Source organism: Chiloscyllium punctatum, chromosome 20 (genome assembly GCF_047496795.1).
Source record: "Chiloscyllium punctatum isolate Juve2018m chromosome 20, sChiPun1.3, whole genome shotgun sequence".
In the NCBI taxonomy this organism is placed as follows: domain Eukaryota; kingdom Metazoa; phylum Chordata; class Chondrichthyes; order Orectolobiformes; family Hemiscylliidae; genus Chiloscyllium; species Chiloscyllium punctatum.
The window spans coordinates 9,996,950-10,011,838 of record NC_092758.1 but is presented as its reverse complement, the minus strand read 5'-3'; the positions used below and the strand labels follow the sequence as shown (position 1 = coordinate 10,011,838).

General features: G+C 44.5%; 2 protein-coding genes across 2 annotated transcripts; both read left to right on the top strand.

Moving 5' to 3' along the window:
• Window positions 1–498: 498 nt before the first annotated feature.
• On the top strand, window positions 499–8,508 carry slc35a4 (solute carrier family 35 member A4). The gene is made up of 3 exons (XM_072590290.1): window positions 499–539; window positions 2,774–2,872; window positions 8,172–8,508. The coding sequence occupies exons 1-3, from the start codon at window positions 525–527 to the stop codon at window positions 8,367–8,369; spliced, it is 312 nt and encodes a 103-aa protein (XP_072446391.1). The 5' UTR covers window positions 499–524; the 3' UTR covers window positions 8,370–8,508.
• A 160-nt stretch (window positions 8,509–8,668) lies between these two features.
• Window positions 8,669–14,422, top strand: LOC140491869 (probable UDP-sugar transporter protein SLC35A4). Its single transcript, XM_072590289.1, has one exon. It carries the CDS (start codon window positions 8,678–8,680, stop codon window positions 9,653–9,655), a length of 978 nt encoding a protein of 325 aa, XP_072446390.1. The 5' UTR covers window positions 8,669–8,677; the 3' UTR covers window positions 9,656–14,422.
• The last annotated feature ends 467 nt before the right edge of the window (window positions 14,423–14,889 follow it).

The window sequence follows — 14,889 nt, the reverse complement described above, 5'->3', positions numbered from 1 at the left end:
TAGCTGCAGGTAAGGGGGGTGTTCAGGTGAGTTTGGTATAGGTATAGGGGTAGGTATGGGTATGGGTGGGGGTATTAGCTGCAGGTAAGGGGGTGTCCAGGTGAGTTTGGTATTGGTAAGGAGGTAGGTATGGGTATGGGTGTGGGTATAGCTGCAGGTAAAGGAGTTGTCCAGGTGAATTTGGTACAGGTATAGGGGGTAGCGATAGGTATGGGTGTGGATATTAGCTGCAGGTAAATGTGGTGTCCAGGTGAGTTTGGTACAGGTATAGGGGTAGGTATGGGTACAGGTGTGGGCATTAGCTGCAGGTGAGTTTGGACCAGGTGAGTTTGGTACAGGTATAGGGGTAGGTATGGGTATGGGTGGGGGTATTAGCTGCAGGTAAAGGGGGTGTCCAGGTGAGTTTTCTCAGGGCAGCTCTGAGCTGCAGCTCCACAGCGCCCTCCACCAAAAGCAGCACTCCCGGACAGCGCGCATGCGCAGCCAGCCGCGCCCAGGCCTGCGAGTGCGCAAGCGCGGGTAAGATGGCGGATGATAAGGTCAGTCCTGGGAGTGAGCAGAGGGAGGGACAGTGAGAGGGGCTGGGGATTGTGAGTGTGCGTTAATCCTAGTTGTTGTTTGTTTGCTCGCTCGCTCAGGCAGCTGGTCCCGATTATAGCTCCGGGGTGGGGGAGGGAGAATGGGGGGGGGTATACGAGGAGGGGGAGATGGGGGTGTTAGTGGGGTGGGGGGAGAAAAGATGGGGGTGTTAGTGGGGGGGGGAGAAAAGATGGGGGTGTTAGTGGGGGGGGGAGAAAAGATGGGGGTGTTAGTGGGGGGGGGGGGGAGAAAAGATGGGGGTGTTAGTGGGGGGGGGGGGGAGAAAAGATGGGGGTGTTAGTGGGGGGGGGGGAGAAAAGATGGGGGTGTTAGTGGGGGGGGGAGAAAAGATGGGGGTGTTAGTGGGGGGGGGGAGAAAAGATGGGGGGTGTTAGTGGGGGGGGGAGAAAAGATGGGGGTGTTAGTGGGGGGGGGAGAAAAGATGGGGGTGTTAGTGGGGGGGGGAGAAAAGATGGGGGTGTTAGTGGGGGGGGGAGAAAAGATGGGGGTGTTAGTGGGGGGGGAGAAAAGATGGGGGTGTTAGTGGGGGGGGGGAGAAAAGATGGGGGTGTTAGTGGGGGGGGGGGAGAAAAGATGGGGGTGTTAGTGGGGGGGGGGAGAAAAGATGGGGGTGTTAGTGGGGGGGGGGAGAAAAGATGGGGGTGTTAGTGGGGGGGGGGGAGAAAAGATGGGGGTGTTAGTGGGGGTGGGGGGGGGAAGATGGTGGTGTTAGTGGGGGTGGGGGGGGGGGAAGATGGTGGTGTTAGTGGGGGTGGGGGGGGGGAAGATGGTGGTGTTAGTGGGGGTGGGGGGGGGGAAGATGGTGGTGTTAGTGGGGGTGGGGGGGGGGAAGATGGTGGTGTTAGTGGGGGTGGGGGGGGGGGAAGATGGTGGTGTTAGTGGGGGTGGGGGGGGGAAGATGGTGGTGTTAGTGGGGGTGGGGGGGGGAAGATGGTGGTGTTAGTGGGGGTGGGGGGGGGGAAGATGGTGGTGTTAGTGGGGGTGGGGGGGGGGAAGATGGTGGTGTTAGTGGGGGTGGGGGGGGGGAAGATGGTGGTGTTAGTGGGGGTGGGGGGGGGGAAGATGGTGGTGTTAGTGGGGGTGGGGGGGGGGAAGATGGTGGTGTTAGTGGGGGTGGGGGGGGGGGAAGATGGTGGTGTTAGTGGGGGTGGGGGGGGGGAAGATGGTGGTGTTAGTGGGGGTGGGGGGGGGGAAGATGGTGGTGTTAGTGGGGGTGGGGGTGGGGGGGGGGAAGATGGTGGTGTTAGTGGGGGTGGGGGGGGGGAAGATGGTGGTGTTAGTGGGGGTGGGGGGGGGGGAAGATGGTGGTGTTAGTGGGGGTGGGGGGGGGGAAGATGGTGGTGTTAGTGGGGGTGGGGGGGGGGATGTCGATGAGAAGATGGGGGGGTGTTAATGAGGGAGTGGACAGTGGAAAGGGGCAAGAATGGAGGGATGGGGAAGAGATGTGGATAGAAGTTTCGGACTGCAGTAATCGAGCAGTTTGGGGATTGTGTTGAAAGTGTGGGATTGAGGGACAGGGAGGAATAAGAATGAGGGCACTGTGTATTCAATGGGTAGTGGGTTGAGAGGTCATTTCCCTCATTCAGTCTTTGTTGGTCTTAGGGAAATTATTGCCATAAAAGAAAGTTTAATGAACTATTTTGACATCCAGTGCTGCCAGTTACCCAGTGGAAGAGAGGGAGATGGTGGTATAGTGGCAATGTCAATGGATCAATAATCAGAGAACAATCATTCCATTGGGTAATTGGATCAAATTCCACAACCAGTGGATTTTAAATACAAATTTGGATTATAAAGATAGTCTCAGTGATGATATTATCGATTGACCTAAAAAAATCCTTGATGTAGTTCACTGGGAAAGAAGAGGGAAATAAAGCTGCCATCTTTATCTGGTCCCATTTATGACTGGCTCACTGCAACATGATTGACTTTTAACTGCCCTCTGAAATGGCTGAGCAAACCAATCGTTTTTTAGGAATGGGCAACAAATGCTGGGTTTTCTAACAACACCTATATCCAATGAAAGCATGAAGAAAAAACTATATAATTAAAAACTATATATTTTATTTATTACCTTGCCGAAGGGTCTACTTCGGTTTCACTGTTAGCATTCATGCTTTATGAAAGGAAATCATTGTCCTCCTATTTATTTTCTGTCATATTCTTTCTGCAGGACACACTGGGGAAGCTAAAGGATCTCGCACAGTTGAAGGGTCAACTGGAAAGCATCCAGAGGAGGGTGGAAGAGGAGGTACAAATGGGATTGCCCAATGTGAGTGTCAAAAGAACTGCACTGAAGTAAAATCTCCTTTCAGTCTTCTGTTGTGAGCAGTTCGCAAAGTTTCTTATTCAAGGGTGTTATTAGCAAGCAGTGGGTAAATTTAATTCACTGTTAACACAGTTTACTCTTAGAGCAGGTGAAATTGAATGCAAATTCAAAGTAGTGCACTTTAGGGGGAGGAATAAGAAGAAAATATGAAAAAAAAGCTTCCAGTTAATTTTAAATCTGAGGAGGAAATATTTTAGTTAAACAAAAGTATTAAGGGACATAGGCCAAAGGCAGGTATATGGAGGTAGGTCACAGATTATCTCATGGAATGGCAGAACAGACTGGAGGGGCTGAATGGCCTATGGTGAAGGAACAGGAATCAATTAATCTGAATCAGCTGCAGTCTTGGTTCCAATTCTTCATATCCCTCTTCTGAAAAGGTGCCAAATAGGTGGCAATGAGATTTTCTAGAAAAGTACCCAAGGAAGGATGGCTTCCTTAGAGAAACTGGAGCAGCTAGGACTGTTCTGGGAGCAGGGGGTGTTCAGTAGAAGGTGTTTGAAGTCAATAGTGCTTTGGTCGGGTAAATGAAGAGAAATTGTTTTCGCAGAAGGGTCAGCAAGCAAAGGACATGAAGTTGAGTAGATCATTGAAAAGGACCAGAGATAGATCGGGCAAGACTTTTACACATCAAGTTACCTCTTTCTGGAATGCATGATCTGAAAATGTTTGGAACCAGCTTCAAGGTTGATTTTCGAAAATGAGTTGGGTGAATACTTGAATGTAAATCATTAGCATGGTTACAGGGAAAGAGTAAGGCTGTGTGATTAATTGGATAGCTCTTTCAGAAAATGACTTGGGTAGAAGATGCCCAGAAAGATTTTAGGATTCTATGCATCACCTCGGATATATAGAACAGAGACTGGTCAATTAAAGGTAAAATATTGTGGTTGCTGGTAATCAGAAATAATACCAGAAAATCTGGGAGAAATTCAGCAGATCTGGTAGTATCCATGGAGAGAAAAAACAGTCCAAAGACTCTTATTTTAGGCATCCCTCCATACAGGAGACTTTGGACTCAAACTGTTAGCACACATTTTGGGCTGTTTGGCCCAACTAGTGTGTGCTGGCACTTATACTCTATATGAGTCATCTCCCATTCCATCGACCTCCTTTCAGCCTGCCAGCACATCCTACTTTCATGAGTTGTCTAGTTTCTTTGCGTGCATTCCGGCTCTCTGACTCAACTGCTTCCTGTGGTTTCAGATTCCCCAGTTGGAAATCCTAAAAGCCTTATTTTCCTTTTTAATTTTGAGACCATCTAAGAGCCCTAGTCTTGAGTTTTCCCATAAGCAAAAACATTCTCTCCACAGCTAGCCACTCTCCCAACCCATGCATAAATTTTAAGGCTTCAATCTGAAAAATAAGCTTAACTTGTTTAGTTCTTTCCTGATCACTGTAATCCCTCAGTTCTGATACAGTCCTTGGAAATGTGTTCTTTGTGTTCTCTCAAGTGCATCTGTGTCTTTTTTTTATGCAGTCAGTAAAATTGTGCATTGTGCCCGGAGCAGACATGGGTTTAATACAAGTTCACTTCTCCACTAAATGCCCTGAAAAAATGCAGAAAATATATTATGCAATAGTATGTAATATGTAAAAGTTGATAATTGTAAATTACAAGTATGCCTTCAAAAGACATTTTTCTTAGCAGTTAGGATTGACACATCTCAGTTTCTTCTTTGAGATTTACTCTTGCAGCATCAATCTGCAAAAGACTATTTCAGGGAATACTGTCCCTATTAATTTTATTTATTAATATTTAAAAGTGAATGCTACGGTTTGTTTAGATGTTGACACTTATTGCAAAGCGTCCTGTTGTTAATGTGCTGCTGTAAATTGCAGACTGGCTTCACCCACTCCAAAACAAAAGACATAATTGTCTGCAATCTGTTGTGAAATTCACAATCGAGAATTAAAGATTTGTAGAAATCAGGTAGTAGATGGTGCTAAGATTAAAATTGACCATGGTATAAGTAAATAGTGGAATTAGCTCAGGGGACTGAATGGCCTCCACTTGCTCTAAACATTGGTATTAATGTAGATTTTGTTTTTAGCCACAGCCATTTACTTTTTATAGCACCATGGAATATCCCAAGGTGGTATGCAAAGCGTTATCTGGAAACATTTGACACTGAACTACATAGAAGCCGAGGGACATAAGCAGAGCAGGGTGAATTCTGGCCTATCATATCTGTGCCAATGTTTGATGGAATATGCAAGTCCCACTCTCCTGCTCTATTCCAGTAAACCTACAAGTTTATCTGTGAGTGTGTATGCAATTTCCTTTTGAAATCATTGATCTCTTTTGCTGCTACCAGCCTTGCAGCTAGTGAGTGTCAGGTCATTACCATTTTCCTTATGTGCTCCCTGAATTTCTTGCCCAAAGCGTTAAATGCATATCCCCTAGTCCTTGTACCATCAGCTAACAAAAATCGTTTCCATTGTCCACTTTATCCAAACCTGTATCAAATCTGTTATCCAATTTCTTTTGCTCCAAGAACATTCTTAGCTTCTTGAACCTAATACTATAACTAATATTCCACAAAGCTGATATATTTAATTATTCTGGTAAATATCCTTGACACCTTTCAAGAATCTTGCCAGACTGTTTGAACCAAAACAGATGCAATACTCTAGTGGTGTCTAAACAGCGTTTTTTAAAGTCAATTTTTCATTGATTTTGTACTTGTCTCTGTTTCCAGTATCCAAGATCCCAATGGGTATCTTAGTATGTCCTGTCAAGTTCAAAAACCTATATACGTGAACCTCCAGTTTTTTTCACAAACTTTGCTTCAAACTTCAAAAAGCTTCTTTGGAGGCTCACTGATGATGTTACCTGGCATGGTGACAAAACGTCTGAGAGCAAACTTATAACCAGAACCTCAGCCTGAGCTACAAATCTTCAAAATCGCAAACTCTTATCTGTCCACTGGGGTGGGCAGTAAATACTGGCCTACCCAGTGATGCTCACATCCTGTGAATGAATTTTTAAAAGCCCTAACTTCTTGCGGTGTGAAACTTACCTTAAATCTGCATTTTTGGTTCTTTATCATTCCACTACCATAAACATCTTTTCCTGTTTTCTATGTTCAGACTCCTCACGATTTTGAATACCACTTGCCCATTCTAGTCTCTGTGTTCCTGATGTGGTTAATTAGTAGATTAGATTAGATTACTTAGTGTGGAAACAGGCCCTTCGGCCCAACAAGTCCACATCGACCCTCCGAAGAGTAACCCACCCAGACCCATTCCCCTACATTTACCCCTTCATCTAACACTACGGGCAATTTAGCATGGCCAGTTCACCTAACCTGCACATTTTTTGGACTGTGGGAGGAAACCAGAGCACCCGGAGGAAACCCACGCAGACACGGGGAGAATGTGCAAGCTCCACACAGACAGTTGCCTGAGGTGGGAATTGAACCCAGGTCTCTGGCGCTGTGAGGCAGCAGTGCTAACCACTGTGCCAGTATTATTGTTCACACCTCCCATTATCAAATTTTGAAATGTTGCCCGAAATCATTTTCTTGATATATATAATCAAAACAAAAAGTGGAGCTGTCAATGACCCTTGAGGCACATACCATCCTCCAGTCTAAAAAACAGCCAGTTACCAAAACTCCTTGTTTTCTGCCTTAGGGTTGTTTTTATCCAGGCTGACACTGGCCCTCCTGTACCCTGAGCCTCAATTTTGTTGACTGTCTTTTGATGTGGTACCTTGTCGAATGCTTTCTTAAAATCTATGTAAACAAAATCCACGGACAACATCAGCCACCTTTTCTGTTTCTACACCAAAAAGTTCAATTGGATTATGTCAGGCATGACCTACCTTTTATGAATCATTGCTCAGCCTCCTCAATAAATTCCCAGGCTCTCCCATGTGTGTGCTGGCTTTTGTTTACCAAATGGTTTCTAACCCTCACCTGCCAGTAATAAGTTGGCAAGGATGTACTTGTGTGGAATATCCATGAACCCTTTCTTGAATAAAGGTGTCACACTCCAATCCTCACTTACCATACCCAGGAAGACTATGACAAATCCTCCACTATGCGAAAGTAAGGACTACAGATGCTGGAGATCACCCCATTCATTACTTCTCTCAGCTTCTTCAACTATTTGGGGTAATTAAAGGTGCTCCATGTCATTGCTCTATAGTATTTTATCAGCTTTGTGATTTCCCTACCAATTTATTCTTCTGTGCTCCTTTCTCTCACAATTTTGAAGTCTTTTTGGGGCCAGTCTTTGGGTGGTATGGTGGCTCAGTGGTTAGCACTGCTGCCTCAGTGCCAGGGACCCAGGCTTGCTTCCACCCTCAGGTAGTGATTCAGTTGATGTGGAATTTGCGCATTCTCCCTGTGTCTGTGTGGGTTTCCTCTGGGTGCTCCAGTTTTCTCAGACAATCCAAAGATGTGCAGGTTAGATGGATTTGTCATGCTAAATTGTCCAGGCACGTGAAGTCTAGGTGGATTAGCTATGGGAAATGCAGGGTTACAGGGATAGGATTGCGGGGTGGGTCTGGGTGGGATGTTATTCGGAGAGTTGGTGTGGAATTAATGGACTGAATGGCCTGCTTCCACATCATAGGGATTTTATGATTCTAAATGCAGGATTATGGGTATTGGGTAAAGGTCTGGATCTGGATGGGATGTTCTTTGGAGGGTCACTGCAGACTCACTGTAGGGATTCTATGATGTGACGAAAAGTTTAGTCAAAGCTGTCTTACTGGGGGGGGGGGAGGGAGAGAGAGAGAGACAAAAGAAGTTTTGGGTTGGAACCTCAGAGCTTGGGGCTGAGGCAGCTGAAAGCAGGGTCACAAATTCGAAAGTGATGAAAATTACATTTGAGCAAGAGGTCACAATCGGAGGTACATAGGAGATTGAGTTTTTTTGAAGTCAACTTTCTCCAAGACCAAGGCACAGTCACTGTAACTGGGATGGGATGGGATGGGATTTGGTGTGAGTTGCGAAATGGGCAACACAGTTTGCCTAAGCTGAGGTTTTAGAGGCTACAGCGAACTATCTGGCAAGAAAGAATGAGAATAATTAAGACAGAAGTAGGAATTGGCATGGACAAGAGTTGCATCTGCTGCTGAGGGAGGGGCAGAGGTGGGCAAGCTGACAGAGATACAAATAGCTATGCCTGATGCCAGAGCAAACGTGGTGTTGAAAGCTCAGTTCAGGGCCAAGTGCAAGACCAGACATTTGTAAACCACTAAAGTTAATTGAATCTTCTCCTGTTCCAGGGTGGCTCCCTGTTGGCCTCTCCATTCCTGAAGGGGTTCCTGGCGGGATACGTTGTGGCCAAGCTGCGAGCCTCTGCTGTCCTGGGTGTGCTGGTGGGAACAGTCACTGGGATTTATGCAGCCCAAAACTACAGCATCCCCAATGTAGAAAACTCAATCAAGGATTACCTGGACTCGATGAAGAAAGGACCAAAATAACAAGCATACCTCCATATCTGCAGTCTCAGAGCCAGTTAACTCATTTCAGGGAACTGCAGGATAATCGAATGTGAACTTGGAGCGTAACTGGCCTTTGATATTATTGATGTAAATGACTTATAAAGCTTGACTGCTGTCGCTTGATGCTTACAATGAATCTGACTGAAAGACAGGTGCATGCAAACGCACAATTGCCTTCTTGCTTCTCTGTCCTTTCTCCACGGGTCTATCCTGGCCTTGTACCCATCCTGTCAACATTTCCCTTACGTAAATGAACTTGGGTTTTGGCGAGCTGCTTCAGAAAAGAAATGGAACCTCTCGAAGATCCTGGTACTTTTGGTTTGTCTCCTGCGAAGGGCCGGTTGAGGGGTCAGGTCGGCTGGGGGCTTGTGCTGCTTCTCTCTGTGCTTGCCTATGGTTCGCATGCGCCTGTGATCAGCCTGTGCAAAGTGGGTGGGAGGGTGCCCTTCAGTTCCTCCTCTGTTGTTGTTCTGGTCGAGCTGGTGAAGCTCACCGTGTCTTCCGTGTTATTCCTAGCTCGTGACCGCGGCTCTTCCGTCAGCAGAGATGCCATCTCAGCATGGGCAGCCCTCCCGTTCGCTGTGCCCGCCTCCCTGTACGCAGTCAACAACAACCTGGTCGTCCACATGCAACATCATATGGACCCCGTGACCTTTCAGGTGCTGAGCAATCTGAAGATTGCAGCCACTGCTGCCTTCTACAGCCTGCTGCTCCGCCAGTGGCTGCCCGCACGCAAATGGCTGGCACTCTGTCTGCTGATGGCAGCTGGGATTTGCCACACTGGTGCCATGCGTGGCCAGGCAGGAGAGAGAGAGCCAATGACCCATGACCGCATGTACATCACCCTGCAGGGTGCGATCGCCATTGCTGCCTACTGCTCAATATCCGGCCTCTCTGCAGTGTACACGGAGTGGGCTCTGAAGTCCCAGCCACTGCCCCTCAACCTCCAGAACTTGTTCCTGTACATGTTTGGTGTTGCAGTCAATTTGGTGGTGCACACAGCCAGCTCCCCCACCACCAGCTTCTTCCAGGGCTACTCGGTCTGGGTGGCTGTGATAGTTGGCAGCCAGGCTCTGAATGGCTTGCTGATGTCAGTCATCATGAAGTACAACAACAGCATGACCAGACTCTTTGTCATTTCCTGCTCCATGTTAGTTAATGCAGTCCTCTCCATCTTTTTGTTTAACCTCCAGCTCACCCCGTTGTTCTTTGTAGCAGTGGGGCTGATCTGCCTGGCTATTCATCTCTACTATCAAGTTAGGTAGTGCTGACTGACAGGATTGTAGTGTTTTTGGATTCAGATTGTATCCTCCCTGTCCCATCCAATCTGTTTTAGTTTTACAGAATACCTTTTTGTGCTAAGCTTTCTAACTCTGACTCCCACCGGGTTTGGTCTACCTTGCCTCATGGGACATAATGTTGATTTTACTGAAGTGAAGATGGTTAAAATAAGGGAGTCACCATAGAATTGAGCTGTTAGCTTACAACATCTTAATGTCTCAACACAGGAACCATTGTTCTTCACATTCTTACTGTTGGGGCTTTAGCCACTGCTGCTTCATCTCCTGCAACTCTGTCACACGGCTTGTCACCCTAAGGAGATGTTCTTTTCAACAAAAGTCTTTTCCTCTTTAATTTCTATGAATTTTTGTTTTGGATGATTTTTGAAACCAAAAACTTCAATCAGTTTGTCATTATTTTACTTCTGGGGCCCTCTCTCAAAATCGCTGACATAGAATAGTTTTTATTTGGTGCTGTGTGACTTCATGCTGGCTATTGAGAGTCCAGAGCCACTCCCCGAATGAGCGAAACAGAAAATTGAAGCAAAGGAGAACTCAAAACAAAACTCCATGGGCCTCCCTTTTGTCTTTTTACTAATTATTTATTTCAATAGGAAAGCGATCTTAGTCTTAAAAAGAGGAACAGGCTATTCAGCCCTTCTAATCTACTTTATAAGAAATAAGAATAGGAGTGGACGGTTCAAACCCCAAGCCTGCTTAATCAGTCAATAAGATTGTATCACTTTGCTCGCCCTCAGTTTTCCTCTGCTAACAAGATGCTTCGATCCAAATCTGGAAGCCTTCACTTTGTAATTCTGGAAGAGAGGGTTCCAGATTTCTATCAGCCTGTGTGTAGAGATAGGCTGACCAACATAAAACAAAGGTCAAGCTCGAATTGTAGACAGGTTAAGAGCTGGCAGAAGAAAAATAATTTCACGTTTTAAGCATAAGCTCAACTTGAATGCCTTCTGATGAAAGATTATTTCAAGAAACATCTTCTGCCCAAAACACACAATAACACTATTACAGCTTGACTGATCCATTCCACCCTCAACCTGCACTATCTTTCTATCTTTCCCTTTAACAAGTGGTTAATCATTAGGGTGGAGTTCCTTTGGTGTCATTCATAGCTCTGGTAATTTGCCAAATGACAGCCTGCTGTTCAACCACAAATGGCATCGCAATCACACTTTATTTGGTTCGAGGATGCCTCTGGGCAGCGATCTAGAGGTGGAAAAACTCTACCCCTTAACACTCAGTCTTGAAATTGACTTTGTAGAATTTCTCCTGCACACGTGAACTAACTCAGCATGGACCAGACAGTGTTTCAGAAACTTTTTATTTGATCTTCGTGACTCTCCTTATTATCTGTGGTGTTGCCTGGTTCAATATCTGATCAATGGTGGTCCCCTCACCCCAGGATGAAGCTGCCCTGTTGTTTGTGGGTTGGCTTTTTCTTGGTCATTGAGGGACAGTTGCCTAATTTCAGTCCTGATGGAGGGCAGTTCCTGAATGAATAGCACATTCTTCCTGGCTTCATCGTTTTGATTATCCATCGAGCAGGGAGGATAGGCTGGCAGTGGGCCTCAGTGTCCAGTTTCCATTTGGCAAACACAGGACGTTAGGAAGTCTTCAGAAGGTTGCCTCAGTTCTAATGCAATTGAGGGGCTGTTACAAGCACTCTGCCACCTCACCCCTCTGCAGCGACCTCTGTTGCCGGACACCACAGCACTTTTGTTAGCTCTTCCCCCATGACAATCGAGAGCATTCACCTCAGGGGTAGTGATGATTTCAGGGATCATCAGAAGGGGTTTTCATGAGTTGTGATGTCCCCTACAGTTAACCTGAGCAATATTGAAGCTTTCCTGTGAAGGAAAACCACCTTGTGTAGGTTGCATGTGGGCACACTCCATCGTGTGATGTTCCCCCATCTGTCATAGTGATCTCTGATATCTGTTTCCCAGTGGGCTGTTTGCATCCATGATTTAATTTTCCTTTAAGTTAAAAGTCAAGAGAATTGGCTAAAACAAAGTCTGTCTTTATATTAAGGTGTCAGCTGACTGGGGTATCTCCAACAAGGTTTTATATATTGCCAGGAGATTTTTCCAAGGCCCTGTCCTCTGTCTGTTAACACTATCATTAACTATAGACAGTGACACTGTGTCTTGTGACATTTCAAAAATTCAATGCATTTAGAATAATCTCACTATGTTTACATATCATACTTAAACTCAGTTAAAAATTCCTTAACCATTGTGTAGTTTTCTGTATTGACGCAATATGAACATTTAAAAATATATAAATGCTGCACACAAAATCACATTGTAATAACGAGTATTAGAAATGTAGAGGAAATATTTTTTCTTCATTGAAAATAATGATTTTGAAATCTGTTTTCAGTGTTCAGGTTTAAATGCTTGCTTTTTTAGCTGTTTGGCTGTAGAGGCAGCTGCTCATGCTGCTTTAAGGTTGCAGTAGCAGCTCGTACCAAAAACTCAACGATGTACACATATTCATGCATGCCTTATCTCAAATATTCTCATTTATGCTAGAAATACCGAATTGAAAGTTGCTGAGGCGATGCAGTGATGTGACGAGTTTAGAGACTTGCCTTACACATCAGGGGAGCTCTGTTGAAATGCATCTCATGTTAAAGCCTCTTACCTGGTCACCCACAGGGATTCTGCAACTTTCCAGATAACCCCACACTCCTAACCTCAAGGTAGTGAGCTTACAATGGCAGTGTTACCCTTGGCTGAAGCTAGAGGATTGTTGGTGTCTGTGTGAGGAATTCACAGCCTGGAGGGTGTGTTGCCCTGTCTGTGCACACTACTGCTGACCAAAGCTGAAAATGTGCATTTCATGCTCCTCAACATCCTGTGCCTTTCCTCCAGAACTCACCCAAACAAATACAAGGCTATTTTAACCTTTTTCATGTTAAGGGTTTTGTTTTGTAACTTTATATGGATTTCTTGGATACCAACTTCAGGTTTTTTGTAAACTTTGCACGTTTTAATTTTTGTTTTCAATACATTTTTTGTAGAAACTGAAGTTTCAGTACCACCATTGAATTTTAAATTGGGGGAATGTTTTGCAATTAATGCAAAGCAATTCCCTTTTATACGTACTCAACTCTTTTCCTCAACACTGCCATGTTTTGAGAAGAGGGCAAATATTTCTTTACTGACTGAAGACAATTGATGAAGTTTTTGTTAACATTCACAACTTGAAGCAGTGTTTTACCTTGGGTCACATACAGAATCAATGAATAAATAAATATAGTTTGGTGTGTGTTAATTGAATTAATCCCACTTCTCCTAAATCTCAGTTTAGGAATGTCCAAAGCAAAAGATCTGCCCAGAGCAGCAGATGCAATAGATGCTGGATAAAATTTATCTCTCTCTCACTTTCTTTATCTCCCTCAAACATGTATGCGTACACTGTCTCTCACATACAACGGAGGTGCCAGTGTTGGACTGAGGTTGACAAAGTCAGAAGTCACACGACACCAGGTTATAATCCAACAGGATTATTTGAAATTGCAAACAGAAATTGTGATTTCAAATAAACCTGTTGGACTACAGGCTGGTGGCATGTGACTTCTGACTTTCTCTCTCTGTCTCTCACACTTGCACTAACCTTAATTGAGCGGATACCATTGTGCTACATATCAATGATTATGCTATTGGATGAGTTCACACTTTGACTTTAAGCCCACTGGTTTGGGTGCAGAAAGTGACCTAACCTTTAAAATTATATTCTTGAAGACAAAGCCTGGCTTACTGTGGCTGTAGATAATGTTTGGCTGGTGCAGAATTTCCTGTAAACAATGCAATGGAGTAATTTAGTTTTAAAGATTGGGATATTTGTGTCTGTGTTGTCTCCCCGTTTCCTCCAAGCTAGTTCATAGTTTATCAAAACAACTGTATGTTAACAGACCCCCATGCAGAAATGCAGTGAATCTTCTGAGTTTTTACCAGTCCTTGTGGACTGTTAACTTACACATGCAGTGGGACCTATGACCACATTTCAGGTGTTAAACAGTTTTCTGCAGTACTTTCAAATGTTTTCCCTGAGACATACGACAATTTATCAAGTGTCAAAAAATAACTTTGTGTTTTAAACAGATGCATGTTTTTTCAATTTTTAACATTCCTTTTGTTTTATCTTATGACTTATATTAATGAGGTTTTCATGAAATTACGCAGTGACTCAGTGCTTGAAAGAGTAGTGCAAATTCATCCGTGGCTTACGAGTTAGACTGTTTCAATTTTTTTTCTCCCTGTTAAATGAATTTGTTAACAGGCAATGAAGTTGTGATGATCTCCAATTTATAATCCACCCTTCCCACTTCTACCATCTTACACACAGGATCCGTCCCGATAATGCAATAGAAATCAGTCAGAACAAGTTATATGGGCCTGCTATCCAGTTACTGGGAATCAGGATGCTTTTTTTTAAAACCAGAGTTTAATGTCCAGTTACTTTACCTTTGCAATGGCCTGCAAACAAAACAGATCCAGCCCTGACCTCAAATATAGATGGTGTTAGTGTTCTTTCCAAACTTTCTTTTGTTTTAAGATTTTCAATGCAATGAGTTAGTTTTCGTTATTAAGAAAAGGAAAGGACATTGGGCTGTTTAATATTTTTCAAAACAGAAATTTAACTTGGGAACTCTGGAAGAATGCTATCATCGTAATGTAAACATAATCTCTAAGTTATATATAAATTAAAGATATTTTATAAAGCTTGTTCCAGTGTTATTTGTATGGAAGTTCCTATTGTCTCATTTGTAAGGCTAATGGATTTCATTATCATAGATTGGTTGTAACATACGAGGCCATTCAGCCTGCAAGACTGCAAGAACAACTCAACTAGCCCCACTTCTTTGCCCTTTCCCCATAACAATGCAAATATTTGCACAGTGGCTCAGTGGTTAACACTGCTGTCTCACCACGCCAGGGACCCGGACTTGATTCCACCCTCTGGCGACGTCTGTGTGGTATTTGCATTTTCTCCCTGTGTCTGCATGGCTTTCCTCCAGGTGCTCTGGTTTGCTCCTACAATCCAAAGATGTGCAGGTTAGTTGAAAAGGCCATGCTAAATTGCCCATGGTGTTCAGGGATGAGAAAACTAGGTAGTTCAGTAAGACGTAAATGTAAAGTAATAGGATGGGGGAATGGGTCAGGGTGGGTTATTCTTGGGAGGTTCGGTATGGA

Bases quoted from the DNA above. Each gene is read 5' to 3' on its own strand.
- LOC140491869 (XM_072590289.1), top strand. From the start codon at position 8,678: ATGGAACCTCTCGAAGATCCTGGTACTTTTGGTTTGTCTCCTGCGAAG.
- slc35a4 (XM_072590290.1), top strand. The intron at 2,873-8,171 runs GTGAGTGTCAAA...CTCCTGTTCCAG, and splicing joins TACAAATGGGATTGCCCAAT to GGTGGCTCCCTGTTGGCCTC.